The 18,857-nt window shown below is 37.9% G+C and overlaps 1 protein-coding gene across 1 annotated transcript in view; it reads left to right on the top strand.

Annotated features, from left to right (window-relative positions):
* The window catches only part of FH (fumarate hydratase), a 42,504-nt gene that overhangs the window by 11,657 nt on the left and 11,990 nt on the right, over positions 1–18,857 (top strand). The window contains exons 2-7 of the mRNA XM_081219328.1: positions 857–991; positions 9,125–9,235; positions 10,991–11,167; positions 14,067–14,249; positions 16,434–16,599; positions 17,738–17,941. Coding sequence (XP_081075454.1) covers positions 857–991; positions 9,125–9,235; positions 10,991–11,167; positions 14,067–14,249; positions 16,434–16,599; positions 17,738–17,941 — 976 coding nt within the window. The remainder of the gene's footprint in view (positions 1–856; positions 992–9,124; positions 9,236–10,990; positions 11,168–14,066; positions 14,250–16,433; positions 16,600–17,737; positions 17,942–18,857) is intronic.

Genomic DNA, 18,857 nt, shown 5'->3' with positions numbered 1-18,857 from the left:
CTCCATAAAAGAGATTTGGGGTCATGGGTTCTTATCCTGGGAAGTGGATTGGTTTCAAGATATAAACTCCTTAAAATCATATGTAAGATTTTACATATATGTATTTATGTTCATTCTTCTAGAGAGAAGATCCATAGTTTTCCTCATATTCTCAAAAGGTTCCAACACCCTGAAAAGGTTAAGAACCGATCTAGCCCATGTCCCTTTGTCTGTACATTTACTGTAACTTATAGATGAGAAAAGCTGACTTGCTGAAGATGACACAGCTGCCAGATGGTGGGCTGTCTCACTGCAAAGCCTGGACTGTTTTGTATGGCACTAAGCTATCTCTCATGCATAATATTTGTAGACCACAGTTAAGCTTTGTTTAGATATGTAATTATAATATATATATATATATATATATATATATATATATATATATATATATATATATATATATATATATATATATATATATAATGTATAATACTTTCAAGTTTTAAAGTATCATTCTTAGGTTATTTTCAAAAGTTCCCAGTAAAGTAAGCATTAACCTAAGTACATCAAAGCTTGACCAATAATAGGCATACTCCAGAATTGGAAAAGATTATTTTTTTTATTTATCATTGGCACAGTGTATGAATTCTACAATCTGTCTTTAACACGTATATTAATAAATTTGTGTGACAAAAATTTCTCAAGAAAAAAGCTGGAAGCAGGGGGAGTAGAATGAGAATCAAAATGGAATTTTTTTGTCTTTTTGGTACTTATTAAGGTTTCTTTACCTGTACATGATGTATCGTTTATGAGATGTTATTGTTCTTGATACTTGGTTTCTTTTCAAGCTATAACAGTGTCTTGTCTTTATCTTTAGGCAAGCCAAAATTCTTTTCGGATAGAATATGATACCTTTGGTGAACTCAAGGTCCCAAATGATAAGTATTATGGCGCCCAGACTGTGAGATCAACAATGAACTTTAAGATTGGAGGGGTGACAGAACGCATGCCAGTAAGTGGCTTTTGTGGAAATGTTGACTTATTTTGGATGAACTAGGCATTATTCAGTGAGTCACCTTACCTTATAAATAAGTATTTTACAGAGTTAAAATGTAGTTATTAGAGAACTGGCTTTGTAAATAATAAGATGTTTCTCTCTCAGTAAAGTGTCAAAGAACTTTTTGAAGTTTAGTATACTACTATCTTGACCTATGACTGAGTATTTTGGATTTTTGATAGAACTAAGTGATTTGTTTTTCATTCTTGTTTGGACTGTTCGTATTTTTACTAGAATTTTGCAGTTTGTAAGCATTTTTAATTTTGATACTTAATTTTTAGCTGATTTTTTAAAATGATTTAAAAGAAAACCAATTTTTCTTTAATATTATACTTTATCTATCTTGGCTTCAGTTTGTAGAAAAGTATACACAAATTCATAAAAATACTATTTGTCATGATGTCTGGCATATAATAGGTAATATATAAGTATTTGTTCATTGCTACATGAATGATTTAATGATAAGAAAACTTTTCCCATATTTTATTAAATCCTTAGATTAGAACTGATCCTTAGTTAGAACTGATGTGTACTACTAGTCTGCCAATTAAAGTTGTGACATGTCACTGATTGTAAGATGCATCTTGATTTCAGGGATGTTAAAGTGTGAAAAGAATTGATGGAATATATTACATATCCTACTGGAGCCCAACTAGGGTAAGAAAAATAGTCAGTGTAGGAATTCAGGATAGGCTAGCAAGCCTAGCAGTAGCCAGGCTTCATCTGGTGAGATACTGTTTAACATTTATCTTCTAAATATACTTTTTATCTTACAATAGTTTTAACTTCTGGATTTTAGCTAATTACTAAGGCTTCAAGACTGAATCTTGACAGGTTCATACAATTTCCCAAGAGGCAGCTGAATCTTCTTAGAAGAATCTCTCTGTTATTGCCACCCACATCCAGTTTAATGGTGAGGTAAACATAGGGTCAGACTACATGGCTGGGAGACAGAGGGTAGCAGATCCTAAAGTATTCTCATATAGTTCAACTCCTGGGATTAAAGAGATCAGTCTTAACCAGTATTGACTGGAATAAGCATGGCTCATGTTTTGAATTTCCTGCTTCAACCAGCAAGGTGTGTGGTTCTGGGAGTGTCTGATTGCTGCCGCTGCTGCTGTCCCAGAGATAGAGAAGTTGTTTGGATTTGGACAGGTGTCTGTGAAACATGGATACGTGGGTTATCGATTTTTTTCACATTTGGCTTCATCTGGATTAATTTCCTGAACTATGTTAAATATAAAGCAGACTATGTGCCTTGAACTAAGTAGTATGATTAAACCCAACCCTTTGTACCTCAGGTCCATAGGAAAATAAAACCAAAAAAAGAATATGAACTGCTATGTGAGTAAATGAAGGATAGTGAGACCCTTCTTTCATCTCCAATGATACATTTACTATTTTGTTTTAATAGGGTCCAGCGAAACTCTCTGCTGTGACCTTTGTTCATTTTCATGAGTCCACAAGCACTGTGGGGTCAGTCACTCCATTCTAGTAGTCTGAGTTGATTGGCATTTGGTTGTGACTTTGGCTTGGTTGTGACTTTGGCAGTGGTTTAACCCACTGCAGTGTTCCTGTAGAAAATTAAATTCCCATTTGTTTTCATGTGTAAAGTTTTAAAGCTTCTAATCTTTTGTGCTGTATATCTCCATTTCATTTGGGTAAAACATTTGTAATGTTTTAATTTTAATTTCTTAAAATTCAAAGTAAAAATGTTTTGTTTTTATTTCCTTTTGTTTGCCCTTCATTTTATCCTCTGTGTGACCCAGGTTCAGTGTGTCTTACTCATTACTTTTTGTTGTTTTTCCACTTTTATTTTCCTCTAAGGACTATAGCTTCTCTTTTACAAATTTATCACTCTTCCTCACCCTTCCTTTCTTCCTTCTTTCTCATTCAAACCTGGTATGGTATCTAAATCACAGTCTATATTACTAACTTTGACAAGAACACATAATTTATTTATCTTGTGGAAACCAGGTATTTCATTGAAACCTCATCAGAATTTACTCAATTTATCCTTTTAAATTTTATTAAGTGCTTTGGAGTAGAAAGTGAAAAGATCTGCAAACTAAAAGGGTTTGATATGTGGTTATATATATCAGAAGCTATCACCTTTAAGTCTATAGAACTCTGGGTTTTTTTGTTTTTTGTTTTTTTTGCGGTATGCGGGCCTCCCACTGTTTTGGCCCCTCCTGTTGCGGAGCACAGGCTCCAGACGCGCAGGCTCAGCGGCCATGGCTCACAGGCCCAGCCGCTCTGCAGCATGTGGGATATTCCCAGACCGGGGCACGAACCTGTGTCCCCTGCATCGGCAGGTGGACTCTCAACCATTGTGCCACCAGGGAAGCCCGAACTCTGGGTTTTTAAAAAAATTATTCTGCGAGAAATGTCCAGTGACTTATTGAGTGTCAAGGCTTCACTGACTAGCAAAAATATCATGTTTTTTGGCTTTGGGATGAAATGATACCCATTCAGTAACTGGGTATTTCATACTAATTAGCAGTTAAATATATTATTTCTTTTTATTATTTATTTGTTTATTTAGTTGAGGTATAATTTACATATAAAATTAGTTTCAGGTATACAGCATAATGATTCGATATTTGAATACATTGCAGAATGATCACCACGGTAAGTCTAGTTACTAGTTACATGTCTAGTAACATCCATCACTATACGTAGTTACAAGAAAATGTTTTTTCTTGTGATGAGGACTTTTAAAATCTCTTTGCAACTTTCAAATTGCAATACAGTATTATTAACTATAGTTACCATGCAATACATTACATCCCCATGATTTATTTATTTTATAACTGGAAATTTGTACCTCTTGACCTCCTTTATACATTTTGTCCACCCCCTGCCCACCACCAGTTTGTTCTGTCTATGAGCTTGGTTTTCTGATTGTTGTTTGTTTTGTTTTTTAAATTCTACATATAAGTGGGATCATGTGGTATTTGTGTTTACCTGTTTGGCTTATTTCACTTGGCGTAATGCCCTCAAGGTCCATCCATGTTGTCACAAATGACAAGATTTCATTCTTTTTTATGGCCAATTAATATTCCATTGTATTTTTTACCACATCTTCTTTATCCATTCATTCATTGATGGATACAGGTTATTTCCATATCATGGCTATTGTAAATAATGCTGCTATGAACATGGGGATGCATATATCTTTTCGAATTAGTGTTTTCATTTTCAAGTAAATACCCAGTAGTGGAATTGCTGGATCAGACAGTAGACGTACTTCCATGTTTTGAGGAACCTCCATACTGTTTTCCAAAGTGGCTGCACCAATTTACATTCCTCCCAACAACGTACAAGATTTCCCTTTTCTCCACATCCTCGCAAACACTTATTTGTTGTCTTCTTTTTTTTTTTTTAATTTTGGGGATAGGAGTTTATTAATTAATTTATTTATTTTTGCTGTGTTGGGTCTTCGTTTCTGTGTGAGGGCTTTCTCTAGCTGTGGCAAGCAGGGGCCGCTCTTCATCGCGGTGCACAGGCCTCTCACTATTGCGGCCTCTCGTGTTGCGGAGCACAGGCTCCAGACTCGCAGGCTCAGTAGTTGTGGCTCACGGGCCTAGTTGCTCAGCGGCATGTGGGATCCTCCCAGACCAGGGCTCGAACCCGTGTCCCCTGCATCGGCAGGCGGACTCCCAACGACTGCGCCACCAGGGAAGCCCCTGTTGTCTTTTTGATAATAGCCATTCTAACAGGTGTAAGGTGGTATCTCGTGGTTTTGATTTGCATTTTTCTGGTGATTATTGATGTTGAGCATCATTTCATGTATCTGTCGGCCATCTGTATATCTTCTTTGGAAAAATGTCTGTTCTCATCATCTGCCCATTTTTTAATCAGTTTGGTTTTTGCTACTGGGTAGTATGAGTTCTTTATATATTTTGAATGTTAACCCCTTATCAGATATATGATTTGCAAATATTTTCATTTAGTAGGTTGCATTTTCTTTTCTTTTTTTTTTTTTTTTAAGGCAGCAGACTCTTTATTTGATGTGGTTTTAAAATACATTAAAATCAAGTCCCTGGCTGTTCTGTATACCAAAACGAGACCAAAAAGTTGTCAGCACACCTTCAAACAAATCTGGGCGGCCAGTTTGGGCCATAAGGGAAGGAGTTACAGGGACAGCACCCCTCCCTCAGGCAGGTGCCTGGCTGTCCCTGGGGTGACCTCCTCTGTGCTGTGCAAGGTGAGAGGGCTAGAGCACCAACTCAGCAGGCCTCACCCTCCCCCATAGACACTAGGGCAGCTCCACTGGCCTTCTGGTCAGCCTTCTACAGGCTTCTACACCCACCATGATGGGGGTGGAGGAGGGGAAATAACCATCTTTACAGACATAACATTCTCTTACAGAAAGTGCCTGAGCTCAGCGCATGGTCCAAAAACCTCACCGAAAACAAATTTTTAAAAGTACTGCTGACACCTTGTAGAATCTGGTGTACACAAAGCTCTCAGCTGGACAAGACCCTGAACGCAAATTGTCAGCAGAGCCTCACCTGCTTTGGTCTCCTGCAGGAAAAGCTAGCAATCTAAGAAACCAATACACAACTCTTGGTCCTAAAACTGGGGTATAAGACCTGCTCCAGTGAGGAAGGAACTGACCTTCACTCATGGATAGGCCACCTCTCATCTGGCCCAGGACCCTGGCTGGTGTGGGCAGCACCCAGGAACCTGGGCTGAATTTGGAAAGCAGAGCAGCTGTAGTGGTTAATAAGATTTGGTCAGTGGAGAGGAAGAAGAAGGGGATCCCCATCCATAGCCTGGCCTGGATGCCTAGAGACAGATGGCTGGAGGTGAGAGCAGAGGTTGTACCCTGCACAGCTGGGGCCACCTTGCTCACTGTAGCTCCACAGCAGCTAGACTTGGTTTCTGAGCATTGCTGTCCTGTGCGGCTGTGATTTCCCACACCACACTGGACTCCAACAGTCCCCTCCCTGCCAACATTAGGACTTTAAGAGATAACTGAAGTGGGGCAGGCAATCATGTTGGCTACTGCAAGCCTTCCTGCTGGGGACAGGCAGAAACTTATGCCTCTTCCCCGTGCTTCGTTAGCCCAGCAAACCCTGTATGGGATTGGCAGCTCTTATGTTCCTCAGCAGAGTAGAGTAGTATTCCCTCAGCCAGGGATGGCAAATGGGTCTCAGCACTTATACAGGCTGCTGGGGGAATCTTGAGAAATGAGAATATATACCAGGGATTTAGCAGGAAATACTCTGAAGCAGATTAGTGGTACCTACCATGGGGGAAGAGGGGAAGTGATGTGCCATTCATTTGCCATCTCTGGTCTAAGTCCTAACATAATTCAGGAGTACTCTTCATGAACTTAATTATCTGAAGGATTTAAGTTAAAGGCTGAAAGAGTAGGCTATTTGTGTAAGATAATGAATCGACTTCAAGGAAATACAGGAAGAAGGAAAAACTCAAGCATCCGATTCATCTTGGTCTGTGGCTCCCTCAGCTACACTGAAGCTGAGCCCCAGATGGAGATGGAGTTACAGTACCCCAAGCCCAGTGTAGCCCTGCTTCCTGACCCAAGACTCATTATGCTGTTCCAGAACATTGTTCTTTACAAAGATTGGCTAATACTCTGGCAAGTTTGCAGTTAGCAGGACTTTCACAGTATAGGGTATCATGTATAAGGGGTGGGAGTGGGGGTAGAGAAGGAATAGACATAACTGTCTGCAGCCATTTTTGTGGATTTCTGGGGCTTAGTCAATGGCTGAGTCTCATTCTTATCCATAAGCTGTCAGACAAGAGCTGGGGGCTCCCACATAAGAAGAAGTAACATGTCAAGGAGGACATAGCTCTTATTACTTGGGCAACAGGATCAGAGCAAATCTCAAAAGATTGTACACTGCAGGTATGGGTGTAGGAAGCAGAAACAAACTCATAAAGCCAAGGGGACAGTTGGGCCCAGGGCCCAGCAACTGCTGCATGGAGATAGTGGTGATGACATCAGCAGTGGCCTCCCAAGGTTAAAATCACAGGTAAGCTTGTGGCAAAGCCATCAGAAGCCCTTTCCTTTTTCTTACTCCAAACAATCTGATTTCATCAAGCAGGAAACCTCAGCACCAACATGGCAAAGGTACCAGGTGAGGTGCTGAAGGGGGTGGAGCACTAGAGGCCAGGAACCCAGGCACCACCCCTAAAACACCCCTTCTTTCTCAGAAGGTCCTCAAGACAAACACTGTCACGTGCAAAACAAAAACAAAGGAAACAAAACAAAACCCAAAAACCTTTAGAAAGAATCCTTTGGGTGATCTCTTGTCAATCATTTGTGCAGGCTAGAGAGGCAGCTGTGAACGATAGGGCTACTGCGAAACGTCATTGGCATGGTCCTGGCACTGCCAGAGGGCAGAGGAAGTGGTGCCTGAGGGGCTCCCTAACAGCACATCATCCCACACAGAACATTCTGCAGGTCCCTTGTCCTAGGCAGGGAAGCAGTTTCATCGCTGTCTTTGAGCGCCCAATCAGCACTGCCTGGCAACCCCTTTTCTAGGTCAAGAGAAGCAAAGGAGCTTCCAGGGGAGCTAGGAGAGCCAGAGCTGCCCAAGTCCTGCTAACAGGAGAAACACAGTCAAGGCCTGGGTGTGTCACCTGTCGTGAGCCCTGAAGGGCAGGGAGGGAGGGACTGAGCCTCAAATCAGGCAGCAAAACGCTCAAGTCGCTTGTCCTGCCAGCATACTGTGACAGCAGCCACAGATGACAGCTCCACTTTAAGACTCTTCAGCTCACAGAAGAGCCACTGACTTCATGTGTACACACCCCCACCTCCAAGGCAAGCCCATTTTACACTTACAGATATAAGTGTATGAGGCCTTGCCCATATGCCATATGTAAGTAAAATTGACCCACAAAATCCAAAACTGCAGAATCAGACGCCAGCCAGGTCAGAGCACGCTGGGCCTCAGCGGTGAGAGCCTTGCACAGGCCAGGCCTGGCTGGGCTGCTCACTCCCTTCCCAGCATGCCCCTGGTGCAGGCTCCCTCAGCAGTGGAGGAGGTAGGCTCCTGAAGCCCCGTTTGGCCTGATCCTTTCGTGCTCGGTGCTTCAGGGCAGCAAGGAGCTTCTGTGGCCCTTGGGGAGCTAGGTGCTTGGAACCTGGGCCCCTCAGCATCCTGCTCCTTGGAGGAATTGGCAGCCTCTGGCCTTCATGCAGGGCTGCTGTCAGTGAGGGGGCCCTGGCATCCAGCACTCAGGTCCTGCACCCTCCAGCTTCTGCATTTTCATTTTTTTGACGTTTGCTTTGCTGTGAAGAGGCTTTCTAGTTTGATGTAGTCCCATTTGATTATTTTTGCTTTTGTTGCTTTTTCTTTTGGAGTCCTCCAGAAAATCATTGCCAAGACTGATGTCAAGGAGCTTACTGCCTATGTTTTCTTCTAGGAGTTTTATGGTTTCAGATCTTAATGTTCAAGTCTTTAATCCATTTTGAGTTCATTTTTATGTATGGTGTAAGTTAGTGGTCCAGTTTCATTCTTTTGCATGTGGCCAGTTTTCCCAGCACCATTTTGCTACCTTTATTTTATTTGCTACTTTTACTTTTTCCTAAAGAGAAGGAAAAATTATAATGTAGCACGGGATCCAGTGAGGGGAAATAATGGTGTAGGCTGGTGAAATGATTATCATTTGTTTTTAAATATATGAAATAAAAACATATACATTATAATGTCTTATAATAAATAGGACGAATGGTATATTATATATGTGTGAATGTGTGTATATGTGTGTGTGAGGCATACGTTATATCTATGAAAAGTCATTGTATTTGCTTTTGTTTGGTTCCCTAAACAAATAGATAAATGATGATTCTTGGTTTTTATATATCTATTTTTAATCTTTCTCTATATCCTAAACATTTTAGGGTCATAATGTTACTTAAGTTATTGTTTTATGTACCTGCATAAGATAGTAATCTTAAACTTTTATGCTTTTTTTTTGTACCTGCATTTTTTTTGTACCTGCATAAGATAGTAATCTTAAATTTTTGTACCTGTATAAGATAGTAATCTTAAACTTTCATGCTTAACTACAATTGCAAATTTGAGATATTTTTCTGATTAACTCTAGATCCCAGTTATTAAAGCATTTGGCATCTTGAAGCGAGCAGCTGCTGAAGTAAACCAGGATTATGGTCTTGATCCAAAGATTGCTAATGCAATAATGAAGGCAGCAGACGAGGTAAGAGGTGATAAGTGTGTTTACTTAATGGCATCAGACCCATATTAACTGCTGGATAATGATAAGTGCCGGCATGAGGAAAGGGGCACTGTGAATTCTTGAGTTAATGAGTTTCAACATAGGATGATAGCATTATTATTTGGTGAGGATATTAATATGGTGCTTAAAATATTGTGGCAAATTTTCTGGATGATTTTATACCTTTTATTTTTAATTTACTTTTCCTTTTAATTTATATAGTTTAAAGAAAACTTTTTGAAGAGATACTCTTTGAACTTATATATTTGATTTCTTGTTTTATGTATAGATGATTCCTTTTAAAGCTAGTTGGTTATTTGATAATATGTGTGGAGAATGTAATTTCACTATTTCACTAATAACATAATTAATTGCTTATGCAATTAAAGATAAGCAGTCAGAGATAACAGTTTAAAAGCTCTGAGGGCTTCCCTGGTGGCGCAGTGGTTGAGAGTCCGCCTGCCGATGCAGGGGACACGGGTTTGTGCCCTGGTCTGGGAAGATCCCACATGCCGCGGAGCGGCTGGGCCCGTGAGCCATGGCCGTTGAGCCTGCGTGTCCGGAGCCTGTGCTCTGCAACGGGAGAGTCCACAACAGTGAGAGGCCCATGTAACGCAAAAAATAAAAATAAAAAAAATAATAAAAAAAAATAAAAGCTCTGAATATAATGTTGTTCATTGCAGTACTATTTATTATAACAGCTGCTTATGTAAGTTATATTGTGAAGCCATAGAAATTTAGTTTTTTAAAGAATGTCATAGAACAAAGCCTACCATATAAGAATTGGGGAGGAAAGATTGTAAAATGCATGTATTTTATGATCCTAATTTTGTTTTGAAAAAATGAACAGAAAAACATGTTTTTCTACATCTACATATATACTCCCATTGCTGGAAGTAGAGACGAAGGAGATGCCAAAATGCTAATCATCTTTATTTCTGAGGGTAGAACTATGATGACTATTATACTTTTCTTAGTTCTCAGAATTTTTTACACTGATCACCTGTTATTTTTATACAACTAGGAAAAAAGTTTTACTTTAAAGTGAATCAGTTGTTTAAGGTAATAGATTTCTAAAGTGCATGCTGATTTTTTTTAAGCTAAAATCATTCCAGAAGGTGAAGTTAAGCACCCACTCTCTTAGAAAGCTTATAATCCAAAAACTAACAAATTAACTAAAAGTACAAAAATATGACAAAAATAAGGACAAATCTGGACCATTTTTATGTCTCTGCTTGGAGGTTGCTACTCATAGGACATGTGTGGGATACAGTAGCTATTAGTGAACTCACACTGTTAAGTCACTCGTTCATTATCATGCTGACCCTGGCTGTAACATCTTGGATATTCCTGCTGAGTACCAACAGTAAATTTATCTAGAGGCTTAACACATTTGCCAGCCTTAATGGGTGGGTGGGTCTGTCTGTATATTATTAGAGGGCAGTTGAGAAATAGGAGAAAGATATCTTTGATTCAGTTTTCATTTGGAATCAGTGAAATTGTTATACCATTCACAATAGATAATCTTTCACCTTTTAAAGTAACAGTGGTTAGACTGCAGGAGCTTCAATTTGCTGGACAACCACAAACTATTTGGCACCATCAATAGCATATGAAAAAAATGAATACCTTTAAAATAGTACTATAAATAGTACCAACTTAATCATATTTGATTTAAATAGATAAATGAATATTTCTTATTTTTTAAAATTCATTTTGTAACATTTTGCTCTGCAGGTAGCTGAAGGTAAATTAAATGATCATTTTCCTCTCGTGGTATGGCAGACTGGATCAGGAACCCAGACAAATATGAATGTAAATGAAGTCATTAGCAATAGAGCAATTGAAATGCTAGGAGGTGAACTTGGCAGCAAGAAACCCGTGCATCCCAACGATCATGTTAATAAAAGCCAGGTCGGTATACGATCTCTTCTTTTCTTTGTTATAAATTGAAAAGAATCCTGAGATTTTCCTTGTAAAACAGGCATTAACTTTTTTTTTTAAATGAGTTTCTTTTTTCTTTTTAAATTTATTTATTTATTTATTTTTGGCTGCATTGGGTCTTCGTTACTGTGCTTGGGCTTCTCATTGCAGTGGCTTCTCTTGTTGCAGAGCACGGCTCTAGCGCGTGAAGGCTTCAGTAGTTGTGGCTTGCGGGCTCTAGAGCGCAGTCTCAGTAGTTGTGGCGCACGGGCTTAGTTGCTCTGCGGCATGTGGGATCTTCCCAGACCAGGACTCGAACCTGTGTCCCCTGCATTGGCTGGAGGATTCTTAACCGCTGCACCACCAGGGAAGCCCCAGGCATTAACTTTTGACAGGGAATGTTCATTCTGCTTATATTCTTTAATGGAAAGGACTTCTTTTATGTTCTCCTTATTTCTTTTAGGAATCTTGAGTCTATGTCTTAAATTTTCATAAAAAGCACCTTTAGGGAAAAAAATCACTTTTAGGACACCTGAATTTAGTATATATGCATATTTTCGCTGTTTGATTTATTTTTTAAAAACTCTTTCTTTTGAAATATAAAATTATGTATAAGAATTGCAAAAATATTTCAGAGTTCCTGTATACCCTTCACCCACCTACCCTTAATATTAAATATTTTACATAACCCTGGTACATTTATCACACTAAGAAATTAACATTGGTACAATACTCTTAATTAAACAGGCTTTATTAGGATTTCCCTAGTTTTCTATTCATCTCCTTTTTCTCTTAACCAGGATCCAGTCCACGCTCCACATTGTATTTAGTCATCATATCCCCTTAGCCTCCTCTAATCTGTGAGAGCTTGTCTTTTGTCTTTGTGGCTTTTGAAAGCAGTGGCCAGGTATTTTATAGAATGTCCCTCAATATGGGTTTGTCTGTTGTTTTCTCATGATTAGACTGAGACTGGATTTTTGGAAAGACTGTTATAGAAATGAAGGGCTCTTCTTGCATCGTATCAGGGGTACATGATAGCAACATGACTTGGTACTGGTGATGTTAACTTGAATCACTTGGTTAAGATGGTGTCTCCCTGGTTTCTCCATCTTCTATTCTCTATTTGGTAGAAGTAAGCCACTGTGTCCAGCCTGTACTCCAGCTACTACACTTAAGCTCCACTTCCTAAAGGGATGAGTATCAAGAAATTTTTGGACATGTGTTAAGATCACCACAGAATTAATAGAGAACTTTGAGGCTATGCAAATAGCCTCTTTCTCCTTAAACTTTTGCCTATTAATTTTAACATTCATCAGTGGATCTTGCCAATAACAACTACATTAGTGTTTCAGTAGTGATTTTCTGTTTCCCTCATTCTTTCCACATTTATTAATTGAAATTTTTCTGTAAGGAATACTGTCTTCTCTCTCCCCTGACATTTATTTATTTAATCATTTATGTATATCAGTATGAATTCATTAATATTTTTTTCTTAAGGTTATAATCCAATATTTTTGATATTTATATTGCTACTCATATTGTTGCCACAGAGCCATAGCTTGTTGGCTCCTGTGTCCTTAGGACATGCCACCATCCTTTTTTTTTTTTAAGGCACTGATTAATTTTTTGCACTATAAGATGCTCCAGGCTTCTCATCTTGTATTTTTCCTGCCCCAGCCCTCATAAGCGCTCATTTTTCCAAAGAGCTCTTGGAGGATCTTATCACTTATTGGGAAGTGATATTTAGAAACCACGATCTGGGTTCTGAGTATAATTTAATATATTTTTAAGTAGTGAGGAAGTTTTTTCACATAAATCCATTGTATGAAGGATTTTGCAAACCCAAGGCTTGCCTTTAAATATGAGTTGACATATCTTTTACATATACTGAAGTCTGAAATCTACTTTAGAATAATCTAGTGCGTATGGTCAGATGGAGGAGTGAGATGGAGTTATAGATGAAACAAGATTGGCTATATGCTAATTGTTTGAATTCAGGTGGTAGATACATGAGTGTTCATTATACCATTCATCCTACTTTTGTAAGTAGTTCGATAATGTCCATAATACAAAGTTTAACAAATGAGTAATGAATATATTTTTTAAAATAGCATCGTAGGGCTTCCCTGGTGGTGCAGTGGTTGAGCGTCCACCTGCCAATGCAGGGGACAAGGGTTCGTGCCCCGGTCTGGGAAGATCCCACATGCCACGGAGTGGCTGGGCCCGTGAGCCATGGCCGCTGAGCCTGCGCGTCCGGAGCCTGTGCTCCGCAACGGGAGAGGCCACAACAGTGAGAGGCCTGCGTACCACAAAAAAAAAAAAAAAAAAAAAAATAGCATCGTAATTTAAAAGTATGGGTTTACAGTTGAGGAAAGAGCATGGAGTTTAGACTACCTGGTCAGGTCCCAGTTCTGCCAACCGTAAATATTTTGGCAAGTCACATAATTTCTTTGAAAGTTCAGCTTTTATATTTTTAAAGTGGTGAACTACCTCACAGAATTTTCCTCAAGTTTAGTAAAGGAAGAAGTGTTTTTGAAAGACTGTATGTGCTATTTAACTGTAAGATATTTTATTATTGCTATGCTTACATACATTTGCTAGTTGTACTTCTCTGTGTCTTGCTGTCATTTCTTAGCAGGCAGATATAGTAACATATAATACATTCATTGTAGGTGGTATATGTAATACAGTCCTAAATACCTTCCACAAAGGAAATCAGCTTGCTTCTTATTTGATCCTAAGTGACTTGCCACAGGTAAATGTAATTGAGTACTAAATATGCCAAGTTTTGAGTAGTCATTTAGTGAGATTTTTAATTGAGGCATTCAAGTTTGGTTTATTTTTGCCTCTGATTTAACATTTTATATTTCTTTTGAAAATTTTCCAACAGAGCTCAAATGATACTTTTCCCACAGCAATGCATATTGCTGCTGCAATAGAAGTTCATGAAGTACTGCTACCAGGACTACAGAAGCTACATGATGCCCTTGATGCAAAATCCAAAGAATTTGCCCAGATCATCAAAATTGGGCGTACTCATACACAGGATGCTGTTCCACTTACTCTTGGGCAGGTATATTGCGTGCGATTAGTTTTGGTTCAATTGCGGGCTTGGTACAAATGGCCAGCATATTACCCTCTAAATCACACTGGTTTAAAAGGCCTAATTTATAACAATTCAGTTCAGTGACAGATGATTCTGCATTAACCAGTCAGTAGTTTTTATTGGTATCCACTCAGAAGAGCAGAGCATACTGGCTATGAGCCAGACTCCACATCAGTCTACTTGAGTTCAAATCTTAGCTTTGCTATGTGCAAACTATTGGACCTTAGGAAAATTATTTAGCCTTTCTGTGCATCAGTTTTCTGAGCTGTAGAATGAGGAAGATATCTCTTTCATAGGATAGTTATGAGTTTCAAATAAGCTGATTCATATAGAGTGCTTAGAACCATCCCTGACACATTATAAGCACATGTTGGTGTTAGCTGTCATTATCATCTTCATCAGTATCATTATCATAATTTCTTCCTTTGTCTCTCTTACTCAAAATTAGTAAGTTCTTTAAAATTTAATTTTAAAATGATTAAATGGGGCATATCTTACTCTTTACAATTGTTTTGGCCACATGTAAAAGAGGTATTTCTTTTCCAAAAATCCAGAAAGTATTTTTATGTTTCTTTATTGATACTTTAAAGAATGCCTAATAGTATACATTGCAAAGGAAAAACAAGGAACAGTTTTTGTCTCAGTAAGTTCACTCCAGTTTGGGAGGTAGGACATATGCAAATTCTATATCAAGTATCAAAGGATAGGTATCCAATAACAGTATTTTTGTAGAAATTCAGATGAGGGAGAGAGTTTGGCTGCTGGTTATTTGGAAAGATTTCATTTGTAGTTTTGTTCGGATGACAGCAAACACTGAAAAAAAAACTTGATCATTTACCTTAACTTTATCATGGAAGGAATGAGGAAAACTGGAAGTGATTAATTGACATACAGATGATATGACTAAATTGAGCTTGCTAAATTAAGTTGTTTCTTAGGATGTATCTTATTTCTCTTTACATCATTGGCTCTTAGTACCATGCATAATTTCTAAGGAGATACAGTATATGTTTTTGAAACTTTTGAGTATCCCTCTGGATACTCCTTTTTTGTGTGTGTTACATGTAGGAAAACCATTATATGCTGAAGTCTGGTTGGGCCATTTACTCAACCTCCTATGTGAAATCATCATTCTTCGTATTATGACAAAGTTTTTTTTTTCTCTTTGATTTTATCTTATCAGAAGCTTTTATACTTGCTTTTATTGTTATTGTCTTTTGAGATTTTTGACAAAGTGCAGTTTTTTTCCTCAATAAAAATACATTCCTGAAGTGAATCCAGCTGGTGTATATGTAAGTGGTGTTAGATCAGATGGATCAGGTCTACCTGAAAGGAGTTGTATCTTCTAAAACATTTTCTTTAGAGCAGTGTGAAATCCTAGTACTAATCAAAAGTATTCATGATTTTTCAGTGTTTTTAGGCAGGGAAAAAAAGATTTAGGGTAACCCTATATCCCGGCTTGCTCAGTTGAGTTCCAGCTTATACCTTCTGTCCCTGCATAATTCTTGATAAGGCCCTTGCTATGTTCTAAACATGATGAATTCTGTGGTTACTTTACTTAAAGGATGTTATACTTTGGGAACCAGTGTGACATTAATAGCAGAATTAAAATGCATCTTGAAGTTACAGTCTTAACTCTAACCTGTTACCTTCTTGTGCTGTTCAGTGAGTCACATAGCTTCTTAAGTCCCTGTAAAACATCCTCAACTTCCATGTCAGGTTTTTTAGCTGAAATTGTATGGAGGATATTTCTATGTTTGCATTTTTCTTGAGGGGATTCAGTTTTTTGCTTTCTCAGAGTTGTTTGAAATACACCAAAAAATAAATAATTTACAAATAAACCAGTAATTTAATCTAGTAAAGTTTTTTTTTTAATTTCCTGTGTTGTTTTTCTTTGCTTTCTATGGAAAGACTAGTTTATAAATAGGCCACATGTTATCAGTGGCATTGTCTACCTGATAGGTTTATAAATTCTCTTTCTCTCCTATACTTTGTTTATCATATGAATTAAATAATACAGTTACCACTTGAGTAGCTTCTAATTTTGTACCTGAAATGTGTTTTTTAAAAACTTGAATTTAATGTAGTTAGAGTAACTTGTATGCCATTAGAAAATTATATATTCTCACCTTAATTTCTTTTGCATTTCAGGAATTTAGTGGTTATGTTCAACAAGTGAAATATGCAACAACAAGAATAAAAGGTGCCATGCCAAGAATCTACGAGCTCGCAGCTGGGGGCACTGCTGTCGGTACTGGTTTAAATACTAGAATTGGCTTTGCAGAAAAGGTTGCCGCAAAAGTGGCTGCACTCACAGGTAAGTGATAACACGGTTTATTACTCATTTCCATTATACTAGTCTGTATTTTTCTGGGTGTTTCTGCTTTGAATTCTTACAAAATTAAAGTTAGAAATAATATTTTCCCATCAAACATGTACTTTGTATCTATCTTAGAAGTTGTAATGTTAACCTTTTGCTTTTTTAAAGTTTTCCATCTGTAAGTTCATACAGCATGTAATTATTAAAATCTGTCAGTGCTAATTTGCTTACTATCTGGTAGTATTCAATTATTTTCCATTTAAAGCTGTTTTGAATACTCATTTTCAAAGCAGGAGGAATCAACTGATGGTTGAGAAATTCATTTGAATGACAAATATGTTAGAGATTGACAGGCTTAATTTCTTTTTTTCCTATGGCATGATGTGACATTTCTTTGAATTAATGACCTTTTTGAATTCTCTTTCCTTTAGTAGAGTACTGTGCTCTTGATAATGATAACTGTTATTAGAGCTATTATCTCCAGAAAACTCTTATTAAGATGCAGATATTACCAGAGAGTTAGGGTACAGATAATTATACAATGCTCATTATTGCTTACTAGCAGAGATTTTTTTAAATCAAATTTTAATCAAGAAGAACTGTATTATGGTGTTTAGAATATGTAGATTTTTTAAATTTTGAACATGGGAGAGATTGAGAATGTCTAACTCATTCTGGCTCCCTAATCTCTCAGAGGACCTTGTGGGTCCTGGCTAGAGAAGAGAATAGAACACCTAAAATGGGGGAAAAATTGTACTAGGAAAGGAGTGTGGAATAAAGCAGAGTGAATTTTACCTACTTTTCCTCTTTACTCAAGCGTAGTCAGGCATCATACACAGGTGTTTGCAGTAGGATAATATTTTTTATTTCAATATTTTATATTTCTTTCAACATTTATTGTACTTGTTCTTTTTATCTTTTAAGTGTGCTAGTATCATCAGATTTTCTACCCCTTTAGGACTTCTTGAAGAAATGTAGACAAAGCTTGAGTCTTAAGCATTTTTTTCTGAAGTAAAATTTTTATTCTGTTCTTTTTTTGCTTTTCATATGCTGGCACTTTCTGTTTAACTTGCTCACATTAGAAAAATGTATAATTTTACCTGTTAGCTCATACAGGTTATTATTTTTTCTTCAGGCTTGCCTTTCGTCACAGCTCCAAATAAATTTGAAGCTTTGGCTGCTCATGATGCTTTGGTTGAACTCAGTGGAGCCATGAACACTGCCGCTTGCAGTCTGATGAAGATTGCAAATGATATTCGTTTTCTGGGTTCTGGTCCTCGCTCAGGTCTGGGAGAACTGATTTTGCCTGAAAATGAACCAGGAAGCAGTATCATGCCAGGTAATCACATAGTTGGTAAATGTTAGAACTGGAACTTGACTAGAACCCAGGCATTCTCATCTACAAAGCATATCTGCTTTTGTTTAACGTGATCTCAAAGTGGATAGGGACATGTGTGGTGCACTTGTTTCACAATGTCTTTGTGGGCTACTTTTGATCAGGACTTCTGGGGACATCCCCCAACAATATAGGAGAAAAGAATTTTAGTTAGCAGCATGTATTTTGATTTCCACCTTAGAAAATATGTAATAGTTTTCTATCTTTCACAATCCAAAGCAAGTAGAATTCTAGAACAGGCTGTTAAAGTGATCTGCATGGGATGAATAAAGATGAATTATATCAAATGCCTCTTATTTCATTTTTTGCTTTAGGTTTTGGCCAGTTAGGTAAGGGAGGCTCCACAGATATGTCTTACTTTATTTAATGAAGTTTGATTTCCTTCTTTTCTTGATGTCTGGATTCCAGTAAGTCATTTGGTGGACTCACTTGATATTCATGGAATCCAGTGGAGAAGTGTGGGCAGTACTGTTAGATGAATGTAGCTGGGTGAACAGTGACATTTAAGGAGTGCCTAATGAGTTGACTTCAGACTGGAGGGATATCTTGGCAGCAAGCTGAAGGGCTGTGCCCTTTCACCACTTTACTGGTGACTGAGGGTGAAGGTAGAGAATATGTGTTGATCATATTAGCAGATAAAGTTGAAATAGCAGTACATCAAATGACAGTCTAGATTCATAAAGGACTCTGTAGTTGGACTAAAACTGACAAGAGTGAAAAAGAAAGACCTGACTATAGATTCTTTTAGATCTAGGCATGTGTAGAATGAGAAAAGATCTGATTTTAAAGTATGTCATGTTGAAAAATGACATGAGTTCAGTTGATTGCAAATTCAAGGTGATTACCTAAAAAAGAGAAA

Source organism: Mesoplodon bidens (assembly GCF_964165515.1).
Source record: "Mesoplodon bidens genome assembly, chromosome: 2".
In the NCBI taxonomy this organism is placed as follows: Eukaryota; Metazoa; Chordata; class Mammalia; order Artiodactyla; family Ziphiidae; genus Mesoplodon; species Mesoplodon bidens.
This window is presented reverse-complemented; position numbering and strand designations above follow the sequence as displayed.